Source organism: Eleutherodactylus coqui, chromosome 5 (genome assembly GCF_035609145.1).
Source record: "Eleutherodactylus coqui strain aEleCoq1 chromosome 5, aEleCoq1.hap1, whole genome shotgun sequence".
In the NCBI taxonomy this organism is placed as follows: Eukaryota; Metazoa; Chordata; class Amphibia; order Anura; family Eleutherodactylidae; genus Eleutherodactylus; species Eleutherodactylus coqui.
Window position 1 is genome coordinate 267,235,243 of NC_089841.1, and position 18,640 is coordinate 267,253,882.

Consider the following 18,640-nt stretch of genomic DNA (forward strand, 5'->3'; position numbering starts at 1 on the left):
AGTGTGCCAGTGTCCGGATATTTTTTGGTAGCACGTTCCAGAGGACAGGTGCTGCTCTGGAGAAGTCTTAGAGGCAGGAATGAGAGGTTGTGTATCTCCCCGTGGGTGGGGCTAAAGAGGGTTCTCAGTGATTTTTCTCAAACCAAGAGATGGAGCATGGCTAGAGGGATCCTCTAGCCCCACCCCCTCACTTTCAGTGAAGCCCTGGGAAAGTCCTCTAGCACCGCCCCTCATCTCTCCAAATATGGGGAGATATGCAAGATTCCCTGTAGCTCCGTCCCCTCTCTATGGGGGATTCCAAAGCTCTTTTGTGATCTTCGCCCATTGATTTCAATGGGGCTTGTACTGCTGCTGCCGGCACCACTGAAAACAATGGGCGATATGGCAAATTTTTTTTATTGCAACTTGGAGTGCAAACATTGCAAATGAGAACGAAACCATTGAAATTTGTTGGTTTAAAAAAAATCATGCATTTTCACTCACTCTTGCATCGCAGGAAACTATCGCCAGTGGGTAAGAGCCCAAAGGTCCCTTTAGTGACTGCAATAAAAATACATATGGGTCTTTGCAAAGGAGTTGAGAGAATACTGTGGCAGAACCCCACTTTAATTCAAACACACACAGAAGGCGTCTAGAGGGCCAGTTCTTTAAGCAAACATTGTCACAGGGTGCAAACTGACCTGGAGGCAACTGGAAAGGAATGGGTATTCCATCATGTACAGAGGATCCTTCGGGCCTTTGCATTTTGGTATTTAAGGAGTCTAGAACATTAAGCTCCATATTTTTAAGGAAGCTTTGACCCTGGTTTTCTAAGATGATGGAGACTGTGACCCGACTCTCCTTTTGCAAATCTCCTTGAATGTCATACATCTGTAAGACAAAAATAGAATCGCAAAACATTGCAAAGGAAACATGTGCGACCGTCTTCCCACATAGATGTATGGCAAGTGTTCTGCAGCAGTTCAGAGGAGTTTCCTGTTTTTTATTGGTCATTGTTTTTTTTTTTTTAAGTTTCACTATTAAACACGTTCTGTCACATTATTACCAGTTTTCTGTGAAATAGGGGCCTTATTGCTTACAAGTAAGGGCTCATGCACTCTTGCCCTTTTTTTCACGCGATTGTCAATGGGACTTTCTAATGTTAAAAACGCATCGCACAAAAAAAATAAAAAAAATCACAAAGCACCAACTTGTGATGTGTTTTTAAAATTAGAAAGTCCCATTGATAATCGCACAGAAAAAACGTGCAAGAAAAACACAAGTGTGCAGGAGCCCTAAGGCTGGCTGTCCATGGGCGATTTGTCATAGCGTGATCTGTGGTGACAAATCACACGTGGAACACACGACACGCTTTCAAGAGCGGAACTATTTTTTTGAGATTTTCCACCAGCATCTAAAATTCGCGGAATGCCTCGATGAACCAATCATTAATATAGGGTCAGCACGGAAAAGGACAGTGACATTAGTGCTCCCCCACAGCAGAATATCGTTCGCGATAATCTGTCCCGCCCGTGGACACTCAGCCTAAGGCTCCTGGACTCCTAAGTACTGCTTGGTATATGTAAGGTGGCACAGTGACCTGGGTAGGAATCCAACAAGCAAAGACAATATCTCGAGTTTTTCTCTCCTGCATTTGCAAGCTTTCCTTTATGTAATCTAGGTCTATAGGACATCCAGTAGTGCAACATCATCCTCCACTTCTAGAAGGTGAACATAGACAAGACTGCAACCTTACTTCGCAGACCTTCTTCGTGGATCATTATATAATGTATGGTTCACCTCCTTCCAGATGGGTCAGGCAAGCGAAGTTTTATCACACAACCATTACTATCACCTTAATGCAAGATTCCTCGGGTTCAGTTTTTACTTACCATCTTGATAAATTTGTTTTCAGCCAAAAGCTGGTATCCGGACATGGGCTATGAAAGAGGAACAAAACATTTAAAATACATTACTAAAAGCAGCACTACTCCAACAGTTACCCTTCAAGAACTAGAATATCTCAAAGTTATTGTGCATATTTCTTCACACGTTCTTACTGGAAGCGGCTCCTCTTCATCTAACATCCCGTTATGAACTGATTCAGAATGAGCATCCACATGAGATTCGTGGTGGTGGTGGTGATGGTGATGATGATGATGATGATGTTTCTTTCGAGATTTCTTATCTTCCTTTGCCTCATCTTTTTCCTTCTTGTGTTTTTTCTTGTGTCGATGAGATTTCTGTTAAATAAAGAAAAAACACACCATATAACAATCTGATCCCTTCATACCACAAATAACTGACATTTTGACAATCGGTTCTTGAATTCTGTGACCAACAGTCAATGTGGCAGTGATCACCTTCTCCGATTCTTCCTCCTTTCTTTCCTCTTGTACTTCTGTTTTTGTGAGTTCTTCTGGCTCTCTCTCAGGTGAAACTACTTCTGGTAGGCTCTGGGTGCAGAGAAACAAGTCGCTTATATTCTGGAATCACTACAGTATTATACATAAGCCACATCAAGGGATAGAGGATCATTTCAATCTTGTTACTGCCTCTCAAAAACGAAGTTAGGTGTAAATGTAGTAAACCTTAATAGGTCTCACGTCACATGGTGGAAGAGGAGGACAGCTTATAGGCTGCAGCAGCCTGTGCCTACCGCAGCTAGTGACATAGCTTAGCAATCGGACATTAGCTGCAGCAGCCTGTGACAGGAGAGGCCCGGGGGGCTCTCTGAACACAGTGACTTGCTGGGAGAGAAGTATAGGCTTGTTTGTACACATGGCAGCCTGTTACATAAAGATTAAGGCCTCATGTCCACGGGGAAAAGAAGAATTAAAATCCGCAGCGGATTTTAACTCTTCTCCCGCCCGCGGATCCGCACCCCATAGGGATGCATTGACCACCCGCGGGTAGATAAATACCCGCGGATGGTCAATAAAAGGGATTTAAAAAAAAAATGGAGCATGAAAAAATCTGGACCATGCTCCATTTTCGTGCGGGTCTCCCGCGGGGACGGCTCCCGCGGGCTTCTATTGAGGCCTATGGAGGCCGTCCGGATCCGCAGGAGACCTAAAATAGGAATTTAAAAGAATTAACTCATCCGCAGCGGACCGGGAAGGTCTTTTCTTCCTCACGGCCGGATCTTTCTTGCTTCGGCTCGGCGGATGTGCCCGGCGCATGCGCGTGGCCCGTCGGCGACGTGCCACCGGCGTGACGAGTTCATCCGCCGGCCGAAAAAGAAGTTCCGGCCGTGAGGAAGAGAAGACATTCCCGGTCCGCTGCGGGTGAGTTAATTCTTTTAAATTCTTATTTTCAGCGCTCATGTCCGCGGGGCAGGAGGGACCCGCTGCAGATTCTCCATGGAGAATCCGGAGCGGGCCTGATTTTCCCTGTGGACATGAGGCCTAAAAGATGTGAAGGAGGTTTCTGTATTCACTTTTTCCTCCCCAGGCAGTCTTACCAGATCTACTCCTGGCTTCTGCACACCCCCCCCCTCCCCTCCCCCCCTCCCACTTCTAATAGCAAGGTTCTTAAATGTATTAATTAGCTGTATATTTTTACCTGGCATATTTTTCCCTTCCCATATTGTTCTAACATCACTTCCGCAATCAAGACAGACTTGCCTACAACTTCCAGCAAGCATAGAGCGCGTTTACCAGCCAGTGCTATAGCTCCACCCACAGCTCATGGGTCCTGCAACTTACTAGCAGCAACCTCCCTCTCATCAGTGCCGGAGGAAGAACCTGCTGAAGCCAGCAAATGGGAGCTTCCAGGACTCTGAACTGCTCAATAGCAATACAGCGCAGCGCTTCACTCCTGTCCTCCCATCATGCACTGCTCAAAGTTTGAGGTTATGGACAGTTTTCTAGATCCCCAACCAGTGCAACGAGCCAGAGGTAGGTTGAGTGGGTGGTGTTAGTTTACACTTGATCACAGTGGCAGCTACTCTGACAAATATGGTGACTCGCGCAGCAGGCAGTTGGTAAGAGTCTCGGCGTAGTTTAGCTACTGACTGCTGATATGTGTATGTGACGCCAATGCCTTAATGAGAAAAACCTTACTAGTGGTGGTGAAAGAACGAGTCCAGTCAACTTGGATGCCAGTAAACTGAAGGCATAACCTGACATTCTAGTAAACATGCCGTCAGTTTACTGGCATCCAAGTTGACTGGACTCGTTCTTTCACCACCACTAGTAAGGTTTTTCTCATTAAGGCATTGGCGTCACATACAGATATCAGCAGTCAGCAGCCAAACTACGCCGAGACTCTTACCAACTGCCTGCTGTGCGAGTCACCATACTTGTCAGAGTAGCTGCCACTCTTGTAGATTTGGGAGCAATGACAACAGTTTCACTTGTCGTCTTACTTCTCGCTGGGTGAAGGTTATTTGAATACAATAAAGATTTCTTTTCCATTTTCCGGGGCCGTCGGTGACAGGCTGGAGGGGCTCGCGCGGGGTAGATTATATTCCACTAGTTAAAGGGGTTGTCCCGCGCCGAAACGGGTTTTTTTTTTTTTTTCAACAGCCCCCCCGTTCGGCGTGAGACAACCCCGATGCAGGGGTTAAACAAGAACACCGGACAGCGCTTACCTGAATCCCTGCGCTCCGGTGACTTCTTACTTACCTGCTGAAGATGGCCGCCGGGATCTTCTCTCTCGGTGGACCGCAGGGCTTCTGTGCGGTCCATTGCCGATTCCAGCCTCCTGATTGGCTGGAATCGGCACGTGACGGGGCGGAGCTACACGGAGTCGCTCTCCGGCACGAGCGGCCCCATTGAGAAAAGAAGAAGACCCGGACTGCGCAAGCGCGTCTAATCTGGCGATTAGACGCTGAAAATTAGACGGCACCATGGAAACGAGGACGCCAGCAACGGAGCAGGTAAGTGAATAACTTCTTATAACTTCTGTATGGCTCATAATTAATGCACAATGTACATTACAAAGTGCATTAATATGGCCATACAGAAGTGTATAGACCCACTTGCTTTCGCGGGACAACCCCTTTAACTGCGCGAGGGAAGGTAACACTCAGTAATGTGATGGCCTCTCTGACTGGCTCAGACTCCCTTTTTCAGGATGGAAGAGAAACTCAGGTACTCTCCGTGCTTCCTCCCTCTATCTCTTCTGATAACACACTCGCTGTCTCACCGCACTATATTCCTCTTCTGCTTTTAAACTCCAACTGACAACACACACACACACCCTTAAAATTGTTATCCCATGTGAACTCTGGTGTTGCTAAGCAACCAAAGCACCAATCACTAAGCTGTTGCTGGGGTAGATATCCCAGCAACAGCAGTGTCTGTCAGGTGGGGCACCTCCTATGTCCCCTAGAGGTTCATAGTGAGGTCCCAGGAACTTATTAAAGGGGTTGTCCCGCAGCAGCAAGTGGGTCTATACACTTCTGTATGGCCATATTAATGCACTTTGTAATGTACATTGTGCATTAATTATGAGCCATACAGAAGTTATCAGAAGTTATTCACTTACCTGTTCCGTTGCTAGCGTCCTCGTCTCCATGGTTGCCGTCTAATTTTCGCCGTCTAATGGCCAAATTAGACGCGCTTGCGCAGTCCGGGTCTTCTCCTTTTCTCAATGGGGCTCCGTGTAGCTCCGCCCCGTCACATGCCGATTCCAGCCAATCAGGAGGCTGGAATCGGCAATGGACCGCACAGAAGCCCTGCGGTCCACCGAGGGAGAAGATGCCGGCGGCCATCTTCAGCAGGTAAGTAAGAAGTCACCGGAGCGCGGGGATTCAGGTAAGCGCTGTCCGGTGTTCTTTTTTAACCCCTGCATCGGGGTTGTCTCGCGCCGAACGGGGGTTTTGGAAAAAAAAAAACCCGTTTCGGCGCGGGACAACCCCTTTAACTCTTTTTGATTACTCTGCAGGCCCTCCGGGGCACTACACCAGTTGTAGATTATTTCCCCTCAGTATATTTTCCGATTATGTGCTTTACATTGTAGAGTAGAGATAGGCAGCTCACATTTACGAACTGCATCTTGCATAGAAACAATTTTTTTTATTCCATTTCATTAATAGGTCTCTGCTCAGGCTGTTTGATTCAGACAAACGTTCAATAACTTTCTGAAAATTTGCATCTTATAAATCCGAGAGGGAAGCCATTACTGCTTTTAGGCACAGCTAGACAAACATTGTGTCGAGTAGGTTCATCTTGTGCATCATTATGCATATCCCCACCACTGGCTTGTGCTGAAATAGCCTGCATAATATTCGCAGAGGCAGAAAAAAAAACAGGGCCATGCTTCACTCCAATGTGCTATCAGCATTTGTTACTGGGGTTGCAAGCAAACTCCACCATCCTGCGTGCCACGTGGCGGTATTTCCCAGTAAAACGATCAGGGTGGTCAAAGTGTTGTGTGCCTTCCGCATGATCACCCCAATCTATATTCGATATTGCTTCCAATGTTGCACGGGCAGCTTCATAGTGCACAGTATTCGCAGTAGGGTTCACAGATACCTGCACATGAGCGCCATAATGCACAAGGGCACCGCTGGCTTCTTTCCTCATCATCCTCAACTGTTAAACGGCATTCAGGCCTCACAACTGTCCAACCTCTGTTATCACTACTCCTCCACTCCCCACAACAGGAACCGTGGTGCAGCAAAAAAAGCCCAGGGACTATCAAGGCAGCCAGCAAGGCAAAGTCAAAAACATCTCAAAAAGAAATCCAAGCTAGGGAGCTAGCAGACCCGGTGGAGCCCTCCTGATGCCCTCCCTCCATCTCAAATCTCACATCACACTCCAGGCCACAACCTACGCTTCGTTCTGCAACAGCCTCAATAGCTCCAACTGAGAACTTCCTGTCCAAGCAGAGTAACATTAAAAACCTGTTTCACCTAGAACAAAAAATATCACTGCCCATACATCCACATACCTGTTCTTGTGATGGCGTCTGAGAGCCAGCCAGCCAGAAATCCATGTCCTGGAAGGGAAAAGAGAAATTATGGGGGAGATTTAGGAAGCCTTTGTTGGCATTAAAGTACAAAAAAAAAAAAAAAAAAAATGGTACAAGGCCTGCGCGAGCAGAGACTAAGCGACTGACGTGTACGCTGCGCGCTCACGAAAAAGGAAAACAGACGCAAAATGAAGTCAGACTAGAAATTAATGCCAGCTTTAAGTTGGCATAGAAATCATTGTAGGCACACGGGTCAGCTGAAGTGTGCCTAATATATGAAAAGACACGCACCTCTTCATAGACTAGGTGCATCAGGCACCGATGGGGATAATAAGACCGATGGATGAAAGTGCAAGACTTCTGCAGTATGTTGTTCGCCTCTGACCTAGAAGCTGAGCGGGAAAAATAAGCAGATAACAGACCAGAATAGTAGCGGAAAGCCCCTGCCGTACGGGCCTCGCTCCAATGGTTTGTTTACAGGCTGTAGTCCCACTTGTTTTCCCTGCTGCAGCTAATGACAGTTCAGTGCTCGATCGCTGAGCTCCGTCGTAGGCTGCAGCAGCCTGTAAAGGTGACATCACAAGGGGAGATCCAAAGCAGCGGCACGGGACACAGCAGAGGTAGAGGAGTATATGCTTATGTGTTGTTTTATGGCAGGCAGGGGAAGCTTTACTATACAAAAATAAGATCTGGGAACACCCCTCTGCAACCCCCCGCCACCCCCCCCCCCCGAATCTTCAGGGACGAGCCAGCAGGTACTCCGTAAGGCGATGCTCTCTCGAGTATATCGCCTTACCGAGTATGCTCGCTCATCTCTAATCTCTGTATTGACCCCTGATATATCTGTACATAGTTATTAGAGCACCCCTTTGTTACAGTCCTGGGTATAATAGATGATGGGAGAGATCTCTGTACTGACCCCTGATATATCTATACATAGTTATTAGAGCGCCTCCTTGTTACAGTCCTATGTATAATAGATGATGGGAGAGATCTCTGTATTGACCCCTGATATATCTATACATAGTTATTAGAGCGCCCCCTTGTTACAGTCCTGGGTATAATCGATGATGGGAGAGATCTCTGTACTGACCCCTGATATATCTATACATAGTTATTAGAGCGCCCCCTTGTTACAGTCCTGGGTATAATAGATGATGGGAGAGATCTCTGTATTGACCCCTGATATATCTATACATAGTTATTAGAGCGCCTCCTTGTTACAGTCCTATGTATAATAGATGATGGGAGAGATCTCTGTATTGACCCCTGATATATCTATACATAGTTATTAGAGCGCCCCCTTGTTACAGTCCTGGGTATAAAAGATGATGGGATAGATCTCTGTACTGACCCCTGATATATCTATACATAGTTATTAGAGCGCCCCCTTGTTACAGTCCTGGGTATAATAGATGATGGGAGAGATCTCTGTATTGACCCCTGATATATCTATACATAGTTATTAGAGCGCCCCCTTGTTACAGTCCTGGGTATAATAGATGATGGGAGAGATCTCTGTACTGACCCCTGATCTATCTATACATAGCTATTAGAGCTCACCCTTGTTACAGTCCTGGGTATAATAGATGATGGGAGAGATCTCTGCACTTACCACTGATATATCTATACATAGTTATTAGAGCGCCCCCTTGTTACAGTCCTGGGTATAAATAGATGATGGGAGAGATCTCTGCACTTACCACTGATATATCTATACATAGTTATTAGAGTGCCCCTTGTTACAGTCCTGGGTATAATAGATGATGGGAGAGATCTCTGTATTGACCCCTGATCTATCTATACATAGTTATTAGATCACTCATCAGCCATCTAATAGCTATACTAAACAATCCCAACTTTGATAAACCTCTCCGGGTATTGTAGTCCACCCATTCCGTTTATTACTTTAGTTGCCAGCTTTTGTACCCGCTCTGATATGTCCTTCTTGAGTACTGGTGCCCAAAATTGTCCACAATGGAGAAAATATATTAAGACTGGCATTTCAAATGCAGTTCTTATTTATGCCATTGCACAATATGCCTAATATATAGGGAGGCGCATATCTGGCTTTGCCAGTACTTATGCCCAAAACTTTTAAAACCCAATATTCCTAATATGTGTGGTCTGACCAGTGACTTGTAAAGAGGAAGCAAAATGTTCTCGGCATGCGCCCCTAGACCTTTTTTAATGCAACCCATGGTCCCATTTGCCTTGGCAGCAGCTGTCTGACACTGGTTGTCCTCAGTATAGGTCATCAATAGTTGATCGGCTGGGGTCCTTCGCTCAGGACCCCAACGGATCAGCTGAGTGGACACGTGCTGTCAGCGTCGCAAATACAGAGAGATTGGAGCAGAAGCCTCTGCCGACCTCTGTAGTGGCTAATGCTTGTAATTGCAGGCATGGCTCTCATTGAAATCAATGGGTGGCGTGCCTACAGTTACAAGTGCCAGCCACTATACGGAGGTCGGCACAGAGGCTTCTGCTCCCATCTCTGTATTTGGAGCGGAAGTCTCTGTGCCAACCTCCGTTTAGTGGCTGGCGCTAGTAACTGCAGGCACGGTTCCCACTGATTTATATGAGCGTCGTATCAGCCGTTACAAGCGCTAGCCACTGTATTGAGGGCGGTGCTGAGGCTCGCTCCGCTGAATGTTCGGAGTCCCAAGCGACGGACCCCAGGTCAATCAACTGTTGAGGACCTATCCTCATGATCGGTTATCAATAGTATTTCCCTGAAAAACCCCTTTAAGCTTACAGTTAACTAAAACCCCCAAAGTCCTTTCCAGTGGTTCCCATTTAGTGTGTAATGGTGACATGTAAGGTTCTGCACATGGCCAGAGAAATACATGTATCAGGGTTAAACCTCATTTGCCACCAAGATCCCAACTTCTCTAGATCCATTTCCAGCTGCATTCTGTCCTCTGTTATGGACTTTACATAGTTATGTATCTGCAAATGTTGATATTTTACTGTGCAAGTAGAATGTAGGCAGTCGGCAGCACACACGAACCATGCAAGATTCTTGAAGGTTTGTTACAAAGCTCCAGAGGTCTATTCAGTTTGTATACAACATTTCAGGCCCAAGAGCCTTTATCAAACCAGGAGTGCAAAGATCCTGGACCAATAGATCAGCCGCCAACAAGCCAAAGTAAACTACTACAAAAGCCTTACAGGCAAGCTTGAATAGACAAGCCTTATGTACTCACTTCTGCAGGAGTCTTTTCTTGTGGTTTTGCCTCTTCATCCTTCACCTCGGCTTCGCTTTCCCTGGCCTCCTTGGTTGTGGATTTCTTGCGTTTTGTTTTCTCTTCTTTCTCTTTACTTTTCTGTCACAAAGAATAGAAGAGGAAATAGAATACACTTAAAAGTGTGCTTTGTGGGTCAAAATAAGTGAAAAGCTGGTAACTGAACTCCGCCGCCAGGCTAAGGTGTGACATTGCGACGTGGACCCCATTCATTTCAATGGGAGACATGTATGCATTCCAAGTGTATGGAGTGATCATAAGTTCTGCTTGCCAATTTGGATCTGTGGAACATCCAATGTAAGAAGGGGACAGCCAGATCAGGCAAAGAAAAAGGGGTCAGTCATGTTGGATTTTAACATTCATTAAACCCGTAAGGATAAACTCTGCTAGAAGCATTCAGTAGCAGCTTATCCCCTTTCTCACAACTTAAAAGTGCATTAACACTACATCTGCAGTGGACTTTGGGCATATACACTTAAAGCTCCCAGCCATATACACTATCCTACCAAAAATAATTGAAAATCCAAGCAAGACACAGAAGTATTTCCCACAACTCATCCTGCAAATAACTGGCAAGTTCTCTTAAAGATGGACACTGTTTAGGTTTCCTGACCGCTCCAGTTCAAACACCAAAAATTTCAAAATGATCCTAGGAAAAATCATGGCCAATATCAAATGTAGAAAAAGCAAATACCCAGAGGGATTAAAAGTAAAAAGATTGCTCAGTTGGTGCCTAGTGCGTTTCTCATTCTAATTCTGCAATAAGGCTTATTTTTACCGGTTAAGGATTTAATATATGGGCCTTTTTGCGCTCTGGGAATGTGCTACATTGCAGTTCTTGCCGAAGATGTTGAATAGGGCTCAGGTTGGTACTCTGTGCAGCCAATCAAATCGTAGAAGAATTATATTCGCAAACCAATGGAAAACCGCGTTGATTTGTGACAAGGTGTGTTGCCTTGCTGGAAGTAGTACAAGCAGCACATTGTGCTGGTACACCTCCATGTTCATGGTTCTTTCTTGCCATTTATGCCATACAAGATATTCCCAGACCATACGGGAACCTCCCACATACCAACCATTGCCACAATCCTCCTAACATACCCCTCCTATGTACGCTGTATAAGCCCATAGTCTCTACATGTATGGGGCATGAGGAGAGAAGGGGCACGCAGGTTGGTATGGCTAACTACCTTCTTTTCTTTCTTCTTCACCCTCTCAGATTCTGCCTGCTTCTTCTCCTTCTTGCTCGGCTTTTTAATTTTTTCATCCAATGTGGAGGAATCGTTTTCAGGAGATTTTAATTCTGTATTTCGGTGTCTTTGAACTGGAAGTTTCTCTGTGTCTGCTAAAGGTCTAAAAGAAAAAAAACATTGTATTACTGGCACAGATATCAGTTTTATTATCTAAACTGAAATAGTCTCAATCTGTAGTAAGCCACCATTACCGGCATGTTGGTCGTATAACACGTCAGGACTCCAAGGATAAGCCTGCTTGAATTTACCAGCCTTCAGAATCGCTGTTAAATCCATTCAAGATTTTCCTAACTTTTCCACTTTTTGCCATTATCCCAAACATTTGTCTAAATCATCCAGCTGAATTCAGTAAGTTTTTTGCTGACGTGTGCCACGGCTGTTCTCTAGCCATCTTCAAATCTCCACATTGTTATTTCAAATGGCGGCACAATGCCCCAGTGCCAGTGACTGACGAGTGCGTGCTCACGACTGTACAAACTACATGGTCACTACAGAATCTGAAGGTACGGGCATGTCTGACTAGTAACACAGTGGAGCATACGGGTCATTGACACTGGATAACAATGAGAACTAAGCAGGAGGGCGAGACTGGAGGTAACAGAATCGCTCCACAGCTTTGTAACCAAAGTTATTACAGTACATGTTCTGCCTTATGAAGCATATAACTCAGTTCGATCCACCAAATACCCCTTTAAGTGTCATCCCCCCTAGGTCCTGGTCATATTTATTTGGGAATACAGCTTTTGACTAAGTACAAGCAAAAACAAAAAGGTCAGAAGACTACATACTTGTCCAAATCTATATCCAGTGCTCTATATGGATCATTTGGATCTTTGTCGTCATCGTCACTGGGAAGAGCATTCTAAAACAAAGATACTTTGAGAATTAACAAATGACAAGTCTATACTGGATACAATGCCTTTCAAAGGTTTGTCTAACGAACATTTTGTTCCAATGATAAAACTCTAACTTAAAAATAGTTTTCAGCACGAGGGCTCATGGCCACGACCGTATGCCTAAAACACTCTGCCGGGAGAGAGCCAGCGGAGACAGCGTACGGCACTGTACATGCCCACGTATCACATGCACGTACGAAGTGCAATTATTTTTTTTTTTTTAATCCTAGCTCTGTTTCAGAGCAGGGTTGTGTATGGAAACGCTGCCCATATGCAATGTATTGTGTATGGACAGCGTATCATACGCAGCCCGTACAAGTGCATAGGGCTCACGCTGCGCAAGTACACAGTGTCCACACGCCGATCTGCATGGATCAATGAAAGTCCACTGGCTCCAATCACTGCGTATCACGTGACTGTGCAACGCACGCGAGATACGCAGTGAAACCACGGTCATGCGCTCTTACAGTTAGTAAAAAAATAGTCACAATGTGATGGCAGTATATCGTTATGGTAACTGCAATAGGTCGCATGCCAAAGAAAAAGAAAAAAAAAAATCTAATTGTGGTTTATTGCACCCTGGTGGCCAATCCAGTAAACTACACACTCTGAATGTGTCATATGTCAACAGACCAATAAGAAACTGTCAAATTCCCTCTCTTTCTGTAGGACGAATCAAGAAAGGCTAGGGGACAAAAATAAGAAGTTTTTTTTGTCTCCTGTAAAGTTTGATAGATTTCAGATGCAACCGGTTGCAGTTAGCACGACGATATACTACTTTTGGACAGCAGTAGTAAAGTACAGCTGTAGTATCCCTTTACATAGCGTTCCTCATGGTTTGTACAGATTGATAAAACTAACCAACCTCCGGCATCTCCTCAGTAATGATGTCCACATGATGAGCAGGGGCAATGTCCTCATCACTCTCCGTGTGAACAGATTTGTGGCGGCGAGTCCTCCCGCTTTTCTTCTCTTTTTCTTTCTTCCTCTTCTTATCCTTCTCCTGCCGCTGTTTGGTCCTTCGTTCCTCCTCCAGCTTCACGTATTGGTCAGAATTGGGTAATCCTTTTATTAAAACAAAAAACACATCATTTATACAAAAGTTAAAAAGAAACATTGAAAACAGTAAATATGTCGTAGTTCAAGTACTTAGACCTGAAGAGTTACAAAGAATCACTTAGATCAGTTTCTTAACCCTTTCCAGTCCACTGTCTGACATCTAAAGACATTATGATTTAAGGCTGTACAGCTCCTATGTTGGAAGACGTCCGCCGGGGTTCTCTTACTGTATATGGCCAGACTCTCCGCTTTTGGAGCCTATCCAATGTGTCACCTCATGCAGTACTGGCTTTAGCCAGCAGATGGCGCAGTTGTATAACAGCAGAAAAAGAGTAAGCCCCCTAGGAAAACTAGGTTACAAATTAGATTGGAAAGGGTTAAAGGTCAAACAGACGTTCAGCATCGTGTTAGCAGTAGATCACGCTAGATGGAGACCAAAGTAGTCTCGAAAGCTTGCTGTATCATTATTAGCCATGAAGAGATATCTACAAGATTATTTCCTTTCTATGAGAGCAGAAATATTTAAAAAAAAAAGACAATGCGATTGGCTTGAATATCCGTAAAGCATTAAAAATCTCTTGCCAAAATTCACATGCAAGGTGGGAGTACTGACGTGACGGAAAGTGTATGTACATTGAGAGAAAATGGCAAGCACATAGGCACTAGTGTCAGCTAAGCTTTAGTTAGCCTGACGATCGTTCATCCCACAAAAGAGGTTTGTCGGCAGCACATCCCCCGCTCACAGAGAGAGGCACTGCCAAAAGGAGGTATAAAAGATGCAGTCACCCAAACATCCGATGGTTCTTTGGGTGACTGGAGACACTTTTACACAGTCCGAAGTTCGAGCCCTGTAAAAAGGTTCTTCACGCCTACAACCATCTATCCTCAATCCACCAAGTATACATAGCAGTGGGGAAAAGCCTATGCTAAGATATATCTGTTGATGTAGGTTAGAGGTGCCTGGCAGAGTCTTTTTTTTTTTTTGTAACAAGGAAATCTTTGAGACCACCTAAAGCTCAGACGCTAGGCATGCTCCTCTCAAAGACCATGGTTAGTATTCATAGTACATGATGAAATCAAAAAGGAGTAAAAGGCCCATTTACACCAGCAAATGATCGCTCAAAGATCTCTCAAACAGTTTACAGCTTTAAGCGATCATTTTGCATAAACTATTGAATAGCTACTCAGCTACCCAATAGCAATTAAGTGTGCAAATGAAGCCTTAGCTGAAGGCAGTTAATAGCCCAATAGTTAATAGTTAAAAGGCTATTATCTGCGCTCAGATCACTTGTTCTCCATGGGGAAAAAATGCTATCAGCATTCCCGTGGAGAACTACTGATAAGAGTGAAGGATGATTTTTAGGTTGGACTGAATTTAACGATCACCTAGCAGTGCCCGACAAGTACACGATGGCCACACATTATCGCTAAAACGATCACCAATGAGCAACTTTTTAGCGATCATCGGCTGGTGTAAATGGGACTTAAGAGGAGATCGTCTCAAGTCAGAAACCTGCTCAGTCTCAGAATCACTTGTTTTCTAGAGCGCTTTAAGAGGCTGGTCCCTGGCAAAATCAGGTTAGGTCATGAAACTGAACATATCTTCTGCCCAAATTTTTATTACACATGCAAAAGGAGAATAAAAAGTGTGATTAATACCTGGAACTTTGAGAGGAACAGAAAGATCAATCTGCACAACAGGTATATGGTCAACGCCAGGCGAGTCCTGGTACAGCTGTGGAAAGAAAACATACTGAGAAATGTGTGTCGGAGCATACAAAACACAAAGGCAAGAGCTACAAATACATGGAAGTGAACAGAGCTGAAATGCAATACCAGGTGGACAGATAAAGCAATTGGGGGGGGTAAGGCAGGTTCTTCACACCTCACCGGTTTTGTTTTATTTCGTTTTGCCAATTTGTCACACTTACAAAACCCGTCACATAAAAACACAATCCATTCTCCAAGGATAGAGCTGAATAAAATACAGGTTATTCTGCATCTTTTCCCTCAGGACTATATAGCACTCTGCTCAGCACGTCCCGCTCTATACCCTACTGCCTGCGTGTTCCAGCTGACGGGTTCCCTTTAAATGTTTCAAGTACAAGATAAACCCCACACAAGAACACAGAACGCAGCTTTTATATTATTGTTCCATTTACCGAAGATACTTATTTATTCAGGAGTCTTCATCGTACCCATATGAAAGAGGAACCGCCCACCTAATCCTAACAACTGGTTACGCCAACCCTGGCTGTAACCACAACTGAACATTTGCCCATCTTGCCATGACCCTTACATTGGTGTTGAGGGATTTTGGCCAGCTCTTTGCATTGTTTCGGCTACATAGGAGGGGTTTTGAGCATGAAATACCCGTTTCAAGGTCTTGAAACAACATTTCAAATAGGATTCAAGTGAGGACTGACACCGCCACTCCAAAACCTTAATTTTATGCCGTTTGAGCCATTCAGAGGTTGACTTGCTTGTGTGCATGAGGTTTAGGTTACAAGCCAATAGGCAGATATTCTCCATTTTCTTGATAGAACCATGGATTCTGCTCTCTATCAATTATGACAAGACATGTCGGTCCGGCAGAAGCACAACAACCCCCAACCATCACACTACTACCACATCCGACTGTTGGTAGGATGTTCTTATTGTGGAATGTGAGGTTAGCTTTACTCCAGCTATAACAGGACCCGGCTCTTACAAAAAGTTCCACCTTTGACTCATCATTACACAAATTATCCCAAAAGTCTTGGTGTCGTCTAGATGGTATTGGCAGATGCAAGACAAGCCTGTGTATTTTTGGTCAGCCGTGGTTTGCACCCTTCAACTCTCTCATGAATGCTTTTTTTGCCGAGAGTCTTATTATGGAATCATGGACCTTAACTGAGGAAGAGGAGGCCTGCAGTTCTGTAGAGGTTCTCCTACCGTAGTTTCTTCTGTGACCTCTTGGATGAATCGTTGATGCTCTTCCGTGAACTTCTGATAGATCAGCCTTGCCTGGGAAGGTAACACTGCTCCAATAGTTCTCCTTTGGTGGATACTGGCTCTCACCGCGGTTCTCTGGCGTTCCAGAGCCTTAGCGATGGCTTTGTGACACTTTCCAGTTTGACAGATTTCAATGACCGTTTCGTACCTGCATTTGAGTCCCTTTAGAATGTGGCATCATGTGCTGCTTTTTTGAGACCTTCTGGCCTGTTTCACATCGCCAGACAAGCTCTATTTTAGTGATGTTAAGACTCCACAGATGCGACAGTAATCCCACCTGGGCAGGTTCATTGAAATTAAATCCCAATGAAAATTCAATTTGGTAGCTAAGCCACGGTCACATGCGTTAGCAAAAAGCTGCGTTATGAAATCGCAGCTTTTGTCGTGATTTCAAGCTGCGTTTTCAAACACATACAGCGTACAACGCGTATAACGCATCCCATCATTATGATGGGTGATGGGGTGCATTAAGCAGCGCTAAAAACGCACGAAAATAGAGCAGAGCTAGGAAATTGCTGCAGTCGAAACGCTAGTCTGTGGGGCCCCATTGAAACCCATAGGAGCGTTTCACAGTGTTTAGTGCGGAGTTTCAAAAAAAATTGGGCTGTGAGAAAGCAACCTAAGGGGTTGTTACCTTCACTCTTAAAGCCAAATAGGGCTCAAACAGCAAGTTGTATTTACTTGGGTTAACTTTGTCCAATATTAAAATTAGTTGGATGATCTGAAACATTGAAGAGTAATAAATATGCAAAAATAGAAGAAATTGAAGAATGGGCAAATACTTTTTTAAAGCACTGTATGAAGGTCTGAAGAAATTTGGCAGCATGCTGCAGAATTTAATCTAATGCCATTTCAATTTCTGCAAGCATTCAGGTACTACCCTTGCCCATTAGTGCTTGCTATAGATCAAAGAATACACCTAAGTGTTTATGAAATTGAACAGCTGTCTTAATGCGGCCATAATTAGACATCTCCGCCAACCATCTAATGCTCATGAGTCTGTCACTACTCTCCGCTGGCGGGGAAAAGAAAAATAAACACGCCAGATTTCAATATGCCTTGTGATCCCTCTGTTCCCTGGAAGATAAACCACCAGAGGACCCTTCACACTGCAGTAATGGCCTTTAACATGTTATAATCCTTGCACTGCACAAAAGTGGCTTTAAAGGGGTTGTCCCGCGCCGAAACGGGGTTTTTTTTTTTTTTCAATAGCCCCCCCGTTCGGCGCGAGACAAACCCGATGCAGGGGTTAAAAAAGAAAACCGGAGAGTGCTTACCTGAATCCCCGCGCTCCGGTGACTTCTTACTTACCTAGTGAAGATGGCCGCCGGGATCTTCACCCTCGGTGGACCGCAGGGCTTCTGTGCGGTCCATTGCCGATTCCAGCTTCCTGATTGGCTGGAATCGGCACGTGATGGGGCGGAGCTACAAGGAGCCGCTCTCCGGCACGAGCGTCCCCATTCAGAAAAGAAGAAGACCGGACTGCGCAAGCGCGTCTAATCCGGCGATTAGACGCTGAAAATTAGACGGCACCATGGAGACGAGGACGCCAGCAACGGAACAGGTAAGTGAATAACTTCTGTATGGCTCATAATTAATGCACGATGTACATTACAAAGTGCATTAATATGGCCATACAGAAGTGTATAGACCCACTTGCTTTCGCGGGACAACCCCTTTAAATTCTGACCCTAATTCCTTTGTGTCCTCCATCACATTTGTCTAATTAGTTTCAACATAAATATGAAAGTCTTCGAAACTAAAGCCCCATTTACACTGGACGAATGTCGGGCAAACAATGCCTGACACTCATCCCCGCACATATCGCTGACTCGCTCAGAAGGCGCACCAGGGCGGCTGGAGATTTCACTTCTCGCTCTCCCCCGCCCCTCTCCATTCCATTAACACAGCAGCCGTTCAGTACTGAAAGCTCATCGCTCATTATTTATGCAGCTTAAAATCCTGAACGATGAACATTCAGTGTAAATAGCAGCCGTTCAGTACTGAACAGCTGCTATGTTAAGTGAATGGAGAGGGGCGGGGGAGAGTGAGGAGAGAAATCTCCTCCAGCCTCCCCGCCGGCCGCACTGTGAGTGAGCCAGCGATACTCGCTCCTGTATAACATGCGGGGACGGGTGTTGGGCATTGTTTGCCCAACATTCGTCCTGTGTGTAAATGGGCCTTAACTCAAGTTAATTAAAACTGGTGGAGCAACTCTCACAACTCCCAAAACAAAAAAAAACAAACAAAACCCCCAGAAGCTTCCATCCTTTCACCCAATAAATCTGATAAC

General features: G+C 45.0%; 1 protein-coding gene across 1 annotated transcript in view; it reads right to left on the minus strand.

Annotated features, from left to right (window-relative positions):
* AP3D1 (adaptor related protein complex 3 subunit delta 1) overlaps positions 1–18,640 on the minus strand; it is an 84,525-nt gene that overhangs the window by 5,993 nt on the left and 59,892 nt on the right. The window contains exons 19-28 of the mRNA XM_066604648.1: positions 15,013–15,088; positions 13,160–13,359; positions 12,187–12,260; positions 11,336–11,498; positions 10,107–10,226; positions 6,880–6,927; positions 2,343–2,435; positions 2,040–2,222; positions 1,872–1,919; positions 681–870 (exon numbers count right to left, since the gene is read on the minus strand). Coding sequence (XP_066460745.1) covers positions 681–870; positions 1,872–1,919; positions 2,040–2,222; positions 2,343–2,435; positions 6,880–6,927; positions 10,107–10,226; positions 11,336–11,498; positions 12,187–12,260; positions 13,160–13,359; positions 15,013–15,088 — 1,195 coding nt within the window. The remainder of the gene's footprint in view (positions 1–680; positions 871–1,871; positions 1,920–2,039; positions 2,223–2,342; positions 2,436–6,879; positions 6,928–10,106; positions 10,227–11,335; positions 11,499–12,186; positions 12,261–13,159; positions 13,360–15,012; positions 15,089–18,640) is intronic.